The sequence below is a fragment of the Corylus avellana genome, chromosome ca4 (genome assembly GCF_901000735.1).
Source record: "Corylus avellana chromosome ca4, CavTom2PMs-1.0".
In the NCBI taxonomy this organism is placed as follows: Eukaryota; Viridiplantae; Streptophyta; class Magnoliopsida; order Fagales; family Betulaceae; genus Corylus; species Corylus avellana.
In genome coordinates this window covers 23,461,133-23,475,308 of record NC_081544.1, presented here as the reverse complement: position 1 = coordinate 23,475,308, position 14,176 = coordinate 23,461,133, and the positions used below count along the sequence as shown (strand labels likewise).

The window sequence follows — 14,176 nt, the reverse complement described above, 5'->3', positions numbered from 1 at the left end:
ATCCACAACCTCCAGGACACTAATTATAAAATGCCAAATTATACTGCAGAAAATTAAACGTAGAGAGCAAAAATATAGTGTTACCCAAAACAGTGAGAGACAAAGTGTAGCATGCATGATCTGAAATATGTTGTCCGCATATGGGTTTTAATGTTTGGAGCTAACCCTAGCTCCTCATCAAGTCCAGCTGCATATGACTAAATTTACTCCCATTCCTTGCATAAGAAGCAATTACAATCTGTTAAAGAGTTCATGCATGGAGTTTTCTATATATTTTGAGAACAAGAATGAAAAATCAATATAGCAATTCGAACGTACTAAAGGGAAAGGCAATAGACGTACACCACTAAAGATCAATGGGAGACAATTAATTAATCACATTGAAGGGCACCTAAAAGAGATAGAATTAATTGTAGAGTAATTATACAAAACAAGCAATTAATATTGTTCGCAATGTCATGCATTAATGCCGTCTGCTTAGCCCTTTGAAGTGCATTCTTCAGAGTTGAGTGTTCATGTACATTGCATGCGCTCCCTAGCTTGTCCATTCCAAGAAACCCAAGGAGACCTAAATAAATAGGAAAACAAACAGTAGATTAATTAGGCAGTCAGATAACAAGTACTCCCCAAGCCAAAGCCAGCTGATCATAATTGAAGCAAAATAGTACACTTCTGATCATCTATTTAATTAGGAGTAGAGGCCAAGTAACCGAGCTGCTCAGCCAAAACATCCACATGATCTTCCTCATCATCATCTTCTTGTTCAAGACCCAATAGGCCAATTTCTTCTTCGATATTCTCATTTAACAGATTTTCCCAGAATCCTTCATCATGTTCCTGATCTCCATTCTCTATATGTTCTTCCAATGGGTTCTTTTGCATGTTAATACCAAGTGATCTTTCCAGCTCTGAAACTTCTAACTCGGACATGCCACTGGAATCCTGAGGCTCAACTTTAACAACAAAGGTTCCTCCTCCACCTTGATCAATAGGGCGCCTTCTCTTCTTACTTATTGCTGCCTCGAATTCTTTTCTTCTGTTCTTCTGCTGAACTAATTGCTGTAAAAAGTTGGGATTCTGCATTGCTCTTGCCAAGAAATTCATCGTCTGATGCTGTTTCCGTTCTGTCTTTCTAAGTCTATCTTCCATTGATTGAAGGTAACTTCTAGTATTCTGCTGTTCCTGTCTAAGCTTCACCAGTTCCGCCATTAGAACCTGCTTGTCACGCCTCAACCAATCAACTTCTCCGTCTAATCCAAACCGCCCAACCTCAACACAAGCGTCCAGAGGCTGCTGTGAAGCCTGAGGTTGAGTCGCCTTCCTCCTGATGTTCTTCAGAAGCTGCTTCCTTCCTCTAAGAAACCCTTCATTGGCAAACTCCCACCTCTCTGGATCAACCTTCCTAAAGCCCTAACATTAATCAAATTCCTTCCTCATGATCACATTCATAAACAATCTCAGAGTAACATTGATGAATACTACTTAAAAGTCATAACAACTCTAAAATTTATTAGTTAGAACTTACGAGAGACGACAAGGAAAAGAACCACATAAAAGAAAATTAAAGTAATTCGGCCAATCGCATTAGTTCACACATCAAAGCCTTTTACGATACTCTATTTACAGAGAGAGAAAAAGTACGAAAGTATACTTTTACAATTGTGATCTATCTTTTTCAATTAAACAAACAAAATGTCCGCACTAAGTAACGTACCCATTAAATAAAGAGAAAAGAGAGAGAGACCAATCAAATCTATTAAACAGGAAAAGAAGAGATGCAAACAAAGATGGAAATGTCTAAATAACGCTTACATAAGTGTTGAGCTGCCTGACAAAGCTAGAGAAATTGTTGTGCTTGAAGTATCTGGGGAGAAGACTCGTTGCAAAGATCTGGGGATCCCAGACGATGAAGCTGTTGCCCCCTGTACTCCAAGAAACAATATTGTTTGTTGTGGGGTCGTCGACGAAGTCATAGGTTTTGGTAAGGAAGGGTGGAGGGCCTGCGTCATGGAGTCCCTCTATTGGCCGAGGAGGAGGATGAATATCCATTGACGGCGGCGAAAAAGACGAACTTGCTCCCTTTATGATTCCTGGTTAGAAAAAAAGGCACAAAGAAGATTAATTGTGATCTGGGTTGGTCACAGAAATATGGATTTGATTTGGGTTTTTGAGCAAATAAGATGGCTATATATATATGCTGAATGCAGTTGAAACTTCTACTTTAATTTTAATGAGAGTAGGCTAGCTAGCTGTTCATAATATATAGAAGGTTTCTACAAATGGGTTCTACGGGAATGAAATTAAAGAAAACAAAACAAAACAAAAAAACAAGGTAGGGAAAGAAAGATCAAACGTAACAGAAATATAATCAAACACCAATACTATGATAAAACTGACCTCGAGCGGCGCGCGGCTGTGAAGGTCGGGAAAGGGAGAGGAACTCGGAAGAACTAAGAACTAAGGATGTCAATGTGAAAAGGATATCTTCAATTTATAGATATCTTGCTGCTCTTTTTATTTTTTTTGTTGTTGTTGGGTAGGGTGGGGTGGGGGTAGGTTCTTTTCTCTTTTTACTTTTTGGGAGAAGGCGATGGTGCAAGGAGAGCCTAAATAGGATTGAGATATTTTTCTCTCTCCTCAATCCTCTCACTCCTTTCTCCTTTGGGAAAGTAGTTTGGCACGCTTATATAGATTTGTTTACCTAAAATGACAAGAAGGTTGTAGAGTGTGATGGAATAAATTTATTAAAGTAAAAAATATATAAATAAATAATACCGACTTTCGTAGCCCTTGTATCTTTCTTTTGTTTGTTTAGAAAAAAAGAATTTCGTATTCTGGAAAGTTCCAGAGCAATTCTGCAATTGGAAAGATGTGTGGTGTGCTTCCTTCCTCTAATGGCACTGGAAATGGCTTTCAGAACATTCTGGAATTTCCATGGAGTGATGGTGTTGTGAAGGGTGGAACCCACTATACATTGATGAAGAATTATTTCGGAAGTCAGTCAGTAATAACATAGGTGGCTTTTTGACCTTTTTTTTTTTTTAATTTTTTTTTTTTTTTGTGAATTCTTTGGACGGCTGCAGTGGGTCTAGGTAGGATGAATATGAAAAGTTTATTATAAAAGAATCTTGTATTTTAAGGCATAAGAGGTCTTGGTGAAAATCTCCTTTGTCATGCTCTAGATCTTACTTGATGAGCACAAATGTCTTAGTTTGTGTCAAGTTCTTACAAAAGTTATTATATATATATATTTTAAAAGTAGGGTCTCAAAATATTAGAGGTTTGTAGAATTGCAGCCGGAATGGGTTTTGTTTGGTAGATTTGCTATTATGTAGGTAGATATCGCATTAAGTGTTATGTTTTAGGTCCTCAAGTAGTAGCTCAATCGGCTGGACACCACGCCTCATGAAGCCCGTGGACATGTAAAAAAAAAAAAGTGTTATGTTTTAGTATGTTGGCAAATTTATGTGTTAAAACATGTGATTTTGGGTCCTAAAATGTTTTAAGTTTTGGTTCATGGTTGAGTCGATGTAAAATGTCGATTAAGCAGAAGGTTAAAAATAAAAAGTTGGAGATTTTGATTGATGCGTGATTGAACATAACTGGATCGGTCAGACCAATGATATTTTTTTTTTACAAATTTCAGAGAGGTTCGATCGGCACTTCAATTGCAATTGGATCGATCAAACATATGCAATCTTGAAACCTTAAAGTTTGATCGATCAAAATGGGTACATATAATTTTATTTTTGTAGCCAACTTACCTTTAAAACCCAGTTTTCATCCTACTTTTATAAGCCTATTAAGCCATAATTTTCATTCAGAGTGAAGGCTACTGTTCTTTGTTTATGGAGAGATGCCATATCTTTCTAAGCCTAAAATGAAACACAAACCCTTCCATTATTTTGACAATTGATACTATGGTTGTGGGAATTTGAAATTATTGCGATTGTTTGCGAACACATATTGGCTCCCTTTAAATGCTGTGTGGCCGGGTTGTTAGATTGCGTTTTTCATCAAGTATAATATTAATGGAGTTGGGGTCCATTTTTATTGGAGGCTAGTGAACAAATCATTCAACAAGACGTGGCTGAGTAATTCTAACGTTATTAACAAAGGGATTAAACGTGGTAGAATGGTAAATGTTGTAGATCTCACCCAAGCTTGATTAGCATCTTCAATTCTTGCATTTTTCGACTTTTCACTTTTGTTTGTTGTGGGCGTCTTTGAGATTCTTTGGTTTGAACTTTTGATTTAATTACACCCATTGGGGAACCGAATTATTCAGTGGGAAATCACAAGTCACAACTAGACAAATCAAACAATACACACATTACAAGTTCAGTGGGTTTAGACTATTCTCAATTTCACCTCAATATCTTATCAACATGATCATGATTTAATTAAGCAATTGTCGGCAGATGAATACCTTCTCCCATTTGGATTCAAGTTTCTCTTAATTCAGATCTTGTAGGTCAAAAAATTATTATTATTATTTTTTCCCTGGGGTTTAGGGAATTGGTAAGAGGATATTCTACTGGTAAGGCAAAAAAGTATGGAAATATGATTTTGTCGGGCATATTCTTTGAGGTTCTACACCCTTCCCTTCATCCCATTAAAATATTGTCGGGTCAATTGCTAGTGCGCTGCAAATCTGCAATGTGATTGCATTGTAAATCATTATTACAAAGCATAATAGCCTCTGAATGAACTGAAGGGCCAGTTGCGCACCTTTTGGGCCCCCCCTACAAATAATAAAATAATAAGACGCATAATATACATATATATATTTTTTATTTGGGGTCTTGAAGGAATCGTAATCAGTGACATGACACTTATTTTCAGAGCAAATTACTTTTGCTCGAGATCTGCAAAGCATAAAACATGTCACTTCTTTCGACGTTTCTCTCCCCTACTGAACCAGCAGCAGCCTAATAGGGAACACTCCCGAAGGCAGTAGAAATCCTCCACAAAAATGCTTGATGTCTATCTCACTCACCCCTTCCCGCAAAGTATGTATGCTTCCATTAACACAATACAAATACAACGAGGAACTTATGCTTATTGAATATATAAAAGGTTCTATCAATTTTCATCCATATACAGCATACAACAGGTACAGATATAAGTTTGTGTAGTGGGTAAGCAGTCTACAGTAGCATAGTGAGAGATATTGGCAAGAAAGGGAACCACACGTGCATACCAGACCATACAAACATTGGTGTTTTTATTTAAGCCAAGACATTTTTGTTTGAGATCAGTTTTAGAAGCAGCTGAAGATTTCAGGCGGCAGCATCAACAGCACTATCACCAACTTCATTCTCCACAAAACCTTTAAGATACTCCTTCCTGCATGAAATAAAACCTCCATAACACTCAAGGAAGCTTTCTGAATGCCCTCTAGACCAAAATAGACAAGCATGGATGTCCACAATAGAGAGAAGAGACAAAAACATACCTTGCAGGGAGATGATCATGCAGACTGGCAAAACAGGTACCTGGCAGGTACCTATTTATTTTATGCATGTTTTTTTATAATAAGGTTTTAGATAATTCATGCATCTAATCTAAAATCTTATTATAAAAAAGCATGCATAAAATAAACAGGTACGTACCAAGTACCTGTTTTGCCAGCCCTTCGTGAGGACGATTAAATCGAGTCCAAATTGGATAACCAACAAATAGCCGCATTGCCTGAACAAAAAATATATACATTAATGAGAAACATCTCTTATGTATAATAATATAACATAAGAATATCAGATACTACGAGAAACAATGGCGGGCCTTTTTAAACAGCACTTTGCAATCGCAGTGAGGCATTGAAAAGAAGCCCACAAGAACATGTCCATGGCATGTGAAACCAATGTCTCATGAGTCATGAGTACCAAAGGGCAATTAATCTAATTTTTCAAACAAGTCCAAGATATGTCCCACCCGTGTGCGTTATCCATTTAGTACACATGTTTGTGCTACTTAGTGACGTGCAGCATAGGAATACATTAATAGGAAGATGTAATAACAGAATACATCCATATCCAAAGTTTAATAAACTAAATTTCAAAATACTGCGAAGCAAGCAAAAAGGGAAGCATAAGAAGTTATGACAACAAGAGTCACCTCCACAGGAGTCAATGTCATGTAAGACAAATGTCTCATAACGTATATGTCAATACATGGGCAACAATATTGCATAGCCCAAGTCTTAAGTTAATGCAGCATTGAGAAAGATAATAATCAGAATAGTCAGAACTTAAAAAGTGGTCAAGAGGTGTATCAGTAGAAAAGGTAAAAATCTGGATGGAGTGTGTTCAACGGTTGTGGACTGGGGATGTTTCAAATGTTAGGAAATTAATCATATTTCCCAAGATCCATGAGATGCAAAAAATAAGAAGAATGCGAAATAACAAAGATAAGCAATCACACACGATACAAAGATTTAAGTGGTTCGGCTTAACAAGCCTACATCCACCGGCAGAGACAACCCGAAGAAAATCCACTATCAAAAGATGGAGTACAAAAATAGTAGAGAGAAAATCACTCAAATCCCAAAGCCCCAATACACCCAAATTTCACTATCACACAAGAGAGATTATTCCCAAAATAGAATACAAAAGACAGATGCACAAACTCTTCTTTTGCTGGAACAGATGCAGCTGATCTCTATTTTCTTCTCTCACTCTGTAGCACATTTTTCTTCTAATCACTTGTGTTTTTGGCTCCTCCAAAAACCACCAAGAAGAAAACTCCGTGGCAATCCTTGTACCTCCTCTCAAATTCTCTCTTTTTTTCCTCCCTTTGGTGCTCACAAATACTCACGTTTGGCACACACCCAAAGGCTCATGCTACAAGCCTTTTATAAGCCACTAAAGTCGATGAAACAATCACATTCCAATTTGGAGAAATAAACCCAATAAGTGTCTGAAAAGGAATTCTTCTCCTACTCCAAGTAGGATACGTAAGACCAAAGAAAGTAAGAGAAAAAAGCAATGGGGCCCACTCTAGATTCAAGTCACACTCAACAATCTCCACCTTGACTTGAATCCACCATTAAGTCTAACAAAACGTGTCTCCTCCGGATGTCTCCGCCTCAGCCCCTAAGGGCAATCACACTCCACAAGTGTCCTTCAAGTCCAAGCGCCTCTTGAACTTGAGTATAGGACCTAATTTAGACATTATACCATGCCTTCCTATCAGTCCCGTCGACCATACAGCTTTTTTTGACGAATTTTTCTTCTTGTAGACCCATCTGCACCCTTTAGCATTCTTTCTCTTGGCTAATTTTGCCGAATCCCAAGCTTTACCACTCCGTGGTGACTCCACCTCTTTCGACATACCATTCTGAATAGATGATGGATCTCCACTACTAGCTGTTTGAGCAAAAGAAACCATACCTCTTTGTTGCTTTTCGATGACGTTTCTCTTTGCCCCTTGCTAAAGAATAAGACTCTTCCCGATGCTTTAAATTTCTTGACGATTTTCTGTCATCACATTCATCCGTGAGTGAACACTATTCATCAAGCTCCACCTCCACGAATTGTTTCTCTCTGCACTGTACTTTCAGAAAACTCATCTAAGTTAACAAACTCAGACTTCTTCGGTTCATGCTCTATAACTTTAGGTTCTTTACTTGACTCATCCTTGTACATAGCACACTCATTAAAAGTCACATTCCGACTTCTAATGATATTCCGATTTTGATCATCCCAAAATCGATAACCGAAAGCCTCATCTCTATATTCAATGAAGAAACACTTACTAGATTTTCCATCTAGTTTACTCATAGCATCATACTCAACATGGACAAACGAAGCACAACCAAAAACTTTCAGATGTGAAAAATTTACCTCTTTTCCACTTCAGACTTCTTCTGGTAGTCTATGGCTCAGGGGAACGGAAGGCCCTCTATTTATTAGGTATGCAGCAGTGCTCACTGCATCAACTCAGAAAGTCTTTGGTAACCCAACATGCAATCTCATACTCCTGGCACGCTCATTGAGAGTCTTGTTCATGCACTTAGCTACGCCATTCTGCTGCGGTGTTCCCGGGATAATTTTCTCCATTCTAATCTCATTCACTGCACAAAACTATTTAAACCTCTTGTCTTTATATTCTCCTCCATTGTCTGATCTCAAACGCTTGAGCTTCAAGCCCGTTTCAGTCTCAACCATAGCCTTCCATTTCTTAAAAGTCTCAAATACATCAAATTTACTTTTTAAGAAATAAACCCATACCTTCATGCTTGAGTCATCAATAAATGTGATTTAATACCGCGAGCCTCCAAGAGATGCCACTGGTGCGGGACCCCACAAATCCATGTGTACTAGCTCCAACTTTCCAAGCTTAGGTGCTTTGCCAACTTCCGCGAAACTCACCTTCTTCTGTTTCCCTAAGATGCAACCTTCACACAAATCAGACTCAACTGACTTCAACTCCAATAGTTTATCCTTTGACATAAGTACCTTCATCTCTTTCTTGCTCATGTGCCCAAGCCTTAGGTGCCATAATTTTGAGTCAACTCGTATCTACAACATCAACTGTATCTTTACTATTCGTAGTCATATAGAGAGTACCCGTCTTATGACCACGAGCCAAAATTCTAGCTCCCTTGCAAACCTTCCACTTTCTATCGTGGAAATGAATTGAATGTCCTTCCTCATCAAGCTGTCCCATTGAAATCAGATTTTTCTTCAGCTTTGGAACATGCCTGACCTTCTGTAGCTTCCATACTAAGTCATTGTGTGAACTCTAATGCGAACATCGCCTAAGCCCACAACATCCAGCACCATTCCGACAGCGAAATACACCTTCCCAAAACCTCCACCAACATAATTCTCGAGAATTTCACGGATCGTTGTCGTATGAAAAGATACTCCCGAGTCTAAGACCCAAGAATCAAGGGAACTGACGACAGAGACAAGTAGGGCATCATATACATCTTCTGTCACTACGTTTGCATAATCATTCTCAGTCTCCTTTCGTAGTTTCCTGCAATTCTTCTTGTAGTGGCCAGTCTTGCCACAGTTCCAACACTCAGGTTGTTGTCCGAATCTGGATTTGTTTCTCCCTTTTTTGGAATTTGATCTACCTTGATCAGAGTTTCTGTCTTGTCCCTCTGTCCCGAGTCTCGAGGTTTAAAGCAACACTAAAACAAAAGGCTTCACCCGCATCTCTTCTGCGAACCTATTCACTGAGAATCAAATCCCTAACGTCTTCATAGCTCAGTTTACTCTTTCCTACAGAGTTACTCACAGCCATCATCACTGCTTCCCAGCTATTTGGCAAAGATGACAAGACGATCAACGCACGAACCTCATCATCAAAATCAATTTCCGCCAACGACAATTGATTTGTGATAGTGTTGAACTCATTGAGATGATGTGCCACCGAAGCCCCTTCTGCCATCTTTAGGTTGAACAAATTTTTCAGCAAATGCACCTTGTTGTTAGCCGACGGTTTTTCATACATACTTGATAAAGCCGCCATTAGACTTGCTGTGAACTTCTCCTTTACAAAGTTGTGTGCAACTAATTTTGACAGTAATAACCTGATAACTGCTAGGGCTTTACTATCAAGCAGAGCCCACTCGCTATCATCCATGTCGTCGGGTTGTTTTTCCAAAAGAGGTTGATGAAGATTCTTCCCATAAAGAATATTTTCAATCTATACTTTCCAATACCCAAAATCTTTGTCGTCAAACTTCTCGATTCCCATCTTTCCTTCTTCACTTGCCATCGCTCCCACTCAAACCAAAAGCTCTGATACCAGTTCTTAGGAAATTAATCATATTTCTCAAGACTCGTGAGATGCGAAAAATAAGAAAAATGCGAAAAAACAAAGATAAGCAATCACACACGATACAAAGATTTAAGTGGTTCAGCTTAACAAGCCTACATTCACTGGCCGAGACGACCAGAAGAAAATCCACTATCAAAAGATGGAGTACAAAAATAGTAGAGAAAAAATCACTCAAATCCCAAAGCTCCTATACACCCAATTCTCACTATCACACAAGAGAGATTATTCTCAAAATAGAATACAAAAGACAAGTGTACAAACTCTTCTTTTGTTGGAAAAGATGACAGCTGATCTCTACTTTTTTCTCACTCTGCAACACATTTTTCTTCTAATCACTTGTTTTTGGCTCCTCCAAAAACCACCAAGAAGAAAACATCATGGCAGTCCTTATACCTCCTCTCAAATTCTCTCTTTTTCTCCTCCCTTTGGTGCTCACAAATACTCACGTTTGGCACACACCCAAAGGCTCATGCTACAAGCCTTTTATAGGGCACTAAAGTCGGTGAAACAATCACATTCCAACTTGGAGAAATAAACCCAATAAGTGTCTAGCAACGAATTCCTCTCCTACTCCAAGCAGGATACGCAAGACCAAAGAAAGTAAGAGGAAAAAGCAGTGGGGCCCACTCTAGATTCAAGTCACACTAAACAATCGCCACCTTGACTTAATTTGCGATTTTTAAATAGAAAGTAAGAGGAAAAAAAGAGACTCATTTCAATTTGCAACTTTTTAAATAGCAAGACTTAATCATGAGCTTTTAAATGTAAGAATGAATCAAGCAAATTTTAACCAATAGAGTCCAACAGATTCTTTTTACTAACCTAAGTTACATACACATCTAATGCCCTCCCACCCTATTCTTATAGGGAGAGGAGGTGCCATTTGAACGATAGTTCATTGGCTATAGGGCCCAATCTTATATGTATGTGATGTTTTACAATCTTGAGCTAACAAATACGAGGGTTGACTATTATTATTTTTACTTGATAAGCTAGCGCGACAAAGCACGTAGACTAACCATAAGTTAGTCAAAGAACAATCGTGTCTTACTAGACCTTTTCACACTAGAAACATAAAAATGTATGTAAGTGCGGCAAACTCAACAAACTAACAAACACAAGTTTTCTGACAAACCAAGTAGGAATAACCACGGTCTTCACGAATCTTCTTTAACACCTCATCAGCTTCATAGTTATCAGCATCCAGTCGCCAACTGAGTACTCCGAGTTCTATAAGTCAACAAAATGGCTCATATGAAGTCAGAGACCCAAACATTTATTGATCTAACAAATTTAATGTTCTCTAAAGATGCTCACCAGCAAGTTGATCTATGGATACAAACTCCTTTCGTTCCTTGTGATGGGGAAGTCTCTGGTCTGCATCACTGTCATCCATGTACCATCCTGTATATATTGAAAGTTTGAGAATACAACCCACGACTGCAAAAGACCTTTTTATAAGGGAGTGTGAAGCAATGAATTCAACCCATAGGGATTTACATGATTGGATCATTAGGAATCAAGTTGAAATATCTATGCAAAACAATCTGACAAATGACATATTGCTCTATTAAAAGGAGATTTGTTCACGAGAACGATGGTTTTATAATGTGCCAAACGCAATGAATAAGATTTTAAGCTTTTAATCATTATAATCCACAACCTCCAGGACACTTATAAAATGCCAAATTATACTGCAGAAAATTAAACGTAGAGAGCAAAAATATAGTGTTACCGAAAACAGTGAGAGACAAAGTGTAGCATGCATGATCTGAAATGTGTTGTCCGCATATGGGTTTTATTGTTTGGAGCTAACCCTAGCTCCTCATCAAGTCCAGCTGCATATGACTAAATTTACTCCCATTCCTTGCATAAGAAGCAATTACAATCTGTTAAAGAGTTCATGCATGGAGTTTTCTATATATTTTGAGAAGAAGAATGAAAAATCAATATAGCAATTCAAACCTGCGTACTAAAGGGAAAGGCAATATTAGACGTCCACCACTAATTAAAGATCAATGGGAGACAATTAATTAATCACATTCAAGGGCACCTAAAAGAGATAGAATTAATTGTAGAGTACTTATACAAAACAAGCAATTAATATTGTTTGCAATGTCATGCATTTATGCCGTCTGCTTAGCCCTTTGAAGTACATTCTTGAGAGTTGAGTGTTCATGTATTGCATGCGCTCCCTAGCTTGTCCATTCCAAGAAACCCAGGAGACCTAAATAAATAGGAAAACAAACAGTAGATTAATTTGGCAGTCAGATAACAAGTACTCTCCAAGCCAAAGCCAGCTGATCATAATTGAAGCAAAATAGTACACTTCTGAACATCTATTTAATTAGGAGTAGAGGCCAAGTAATCGAGCTGCTCAGCCAAAACATCCACATGATCTTCCTCATCATCATCTTCTTGTTCAAGACCCGGCCATAGGACAATTTCTTCTTCGATATTCTCATTTAACAAATTTTCCCAGAATCCTTCATCATGTTCCTGATCTCCATTCTCGATATGTTCTTCCAATGGGTTCTTTTGCATGTTAATACCAAGTGATCTGTCCAGCTCTGAAACTTCTAACTCGGACATGCCACTGGAATCCTGAGGCTCAACTTTAACAACAAAGGTTCCTCCTCCACCTTGATCAATAGGTCGCCTTCTCTTCTTACTTATTGCTGCCTCGAATTCTTTTCTTCTGTTCTTCTGCTGAACTAATTGCTGTAAAAAGTTGGGATTCTGCATTGCTCTTGCCAAGAAATTCATCGTCTGATGCTGTTTCCGTTCTGTCTTTCTAAGTCTATCTTCCATTGATTGAAGGTAAGTTCTAGTATTCTGCTGTTCCTGTCTAAGCTTCACCAGTTCTGCCATTAGAACCTGCTTGTCACGCCTCAACCAATCAACTTCTCCATCTAATCCAAACCGCCCAACCTCAACACAAGCGTCCAGAGGCTGCTGTGAAGCCTGAGGTTGAGTCGCCTTCCTCCTGATGTTCTTCAGAAGCTGCTTCCTTCCTCTAAGAAACCCTTCATTGGCAAACTCCCACCTCTCTGGATCAACCTTCCTAAAGCCCTAACATTAATCAAATTCCTTCCTCAGGATCACATTCATAAACAATCTCAGAGTAACATTGATGAATACTACTTAAAAGTCATAACAACTCTAAAATTTATTAGTTAAAACTTATGAGAGATGACAAAGAAAAGAAACCCATAAAAGAAAATTAAGTTAATTCGGCTATGGCAAAAGTTTACACATCAAAGCCTTTTACAATACTCTATTTACAGAGAAAGAGTACGAAGTATACAATTGTGATCTATCTTTTTCAATTAAACAAACAAAATGTCCGCACTAAGTAACGTACCCATTAAATAAAGAGATAAAAAGAGAGAGACCAATCAAATCTATTAAACAGGAAAAGAAGAGAAGCAAACAAAGATGGAAATGTCTAAATAACGCTTACATAAGTGTTGAGCTGCCTGACAAAGCTAGAGAAATTGTTGTGCTTGAAGTATCTGGGGAGAAGACTCGTTGCAAAGATCTGGGGATCCCAAACGATGAAGCTGTTGCTCCCTGTACTCCAAGAAACAATATTGTTTGTTGTGGGGTCGTCGACGAAGTCATAGGTTTTGGTAAGGAAGGGTGGAGGGCCTGCGTCATGGAGTCCCTCTATTGGCTGAGGAGGAGGATGAATATCCATAGACGGCGGCGAAAAAGACAAACTTGCTTCCTTTATGATTCCTGGTTAGAAAAAAAGGCACAAAGAAGATTAATTGTGATCTGGGTTGGTCACAGAAATATGGATTTTATTTGGGTTTTTGAGCAAATAAGATGGCTATATATGCTGAATGCAGTTGAAACTTCTACTTTAATTTTAATGAGAGTAGGCTAGCTAGCTGTATATGTTCATAATATATAGAAGGTTTCTTCAAATGGGTTCTACGGGAATGAAATTAAAGAAAACAAAACAAAACAAAACAAAAAACAAGGTAGGGAAAGAAAGATCAAACGTAACAGAAATATAATCAAACACCAATACTATGATAAAACTGACCTCGAGCGGCGCGCGGCTGTGAAGGTCGGGAAAGGGAGAGGAACTCGGAAGAACTAAGAACTAAGGATGTCAATGTGAAAAGGATATCTTCAATTTATAGATATCTTGCTGCTCTTTTTATTTTTTGTTGTTGTTGGGTAGGGTGGGGTGGGGGTAGGTTGTTTTCTCTTTTTACTTTTTGGGAGAAGGCGATGGTGCAAGGACAGCCTAAATAGGATTGAGATATTTTTCTCTCCCCTCAATCCTCTAGCTCCTTTCTCCTTTGGGAAAGTAGTTTGGCACGCTTATATAGATTTGTTTACCTAAAAGGACAAAAAAGAAAGT

The 14,176-nt window shown here is 38.3% G+C and overlaps 2 protein-coding genes across 4 annotated transcripts; both read right to left on the bottom strand.

Moving 5' to 3' along the window:
- Window positions 1–364: 364 nt before the first annotated feature.
- On the bottom strand, window positions 365–2,624 carry LOC132179189 (heat stress transcription factor A-6b). 2 transcript variants are annotated; one of them, XM_059591854.1, is made up of 4 exons: window positions 2,398–2,624; window positions 1,813–2,090; window positions 669–1,410; window positions 365–568 (listed from the first exon to the last, which is right to left on the bottom strand). In XM_059591854.1, exons 2-3 carry the CDS (start codon window positions 2,047–2,049, stop codon window positions 685–687), a joined length of 963 nt encoding a protein of 320 aa, XP_059447837.1. In that variant the 5' UTR covers window positions 2,050–2,090; window positions 2,398–2,624; the 3' UTR covers window positions 365–568; window positions 669–684. The 2 variants fall into 2 exon arrangements, with proteins under 2 accessions (XP_059447837.1, XP_059447836.1); XM_059591853.1 differs by having other exon boundaries at window positions 365–1,410.
- An 8,313-nt stretch (window positions 2,625–10,937) lies between these two features.
- On the bottom strand, window positions 10,938–14,077 carry LOC132179889 (heat stress transcription factor A-6b-like). Of its 2 annotated transcripts, XM_059592680.1 has the most exons (6): window positions 13,853–14,077; window positions 13,262–13,539; window positions 11,764–12,870; window positions 11,534–11,664; window positions 11,116–11,202; window positions 10,938–11,028 (listed from the first exon to the last, which is right to left on the bottom strand). In XM_059592680.1, the coding sequence occupies exons 2-3, from the start codon at window positions 13,496–13,498 to the stop codon at window positions 12,142–12,144; spliced, it is 966 nt and encodes a 321-aa protein (XP_059448663.1). In that variant the 5' UTR covers window positions 13,499–13,539; window positions 13,853–14,077; the 3' UTR covers window positions 10,938–11,028; window positions 11,116–11,202; window positions 11,534–11,664; window positions 11,764–12,141. The 2 variants fall into 2 exon arrangements, with proteins under 2 accessions (XP_059448663.1, XP_059448662.1); XM_059592679.1 differs by having other exon boundaries at window positions 11,534–12,870.
- Window positions 14,078–14,176: the final 99 nt, after the last annotated feature.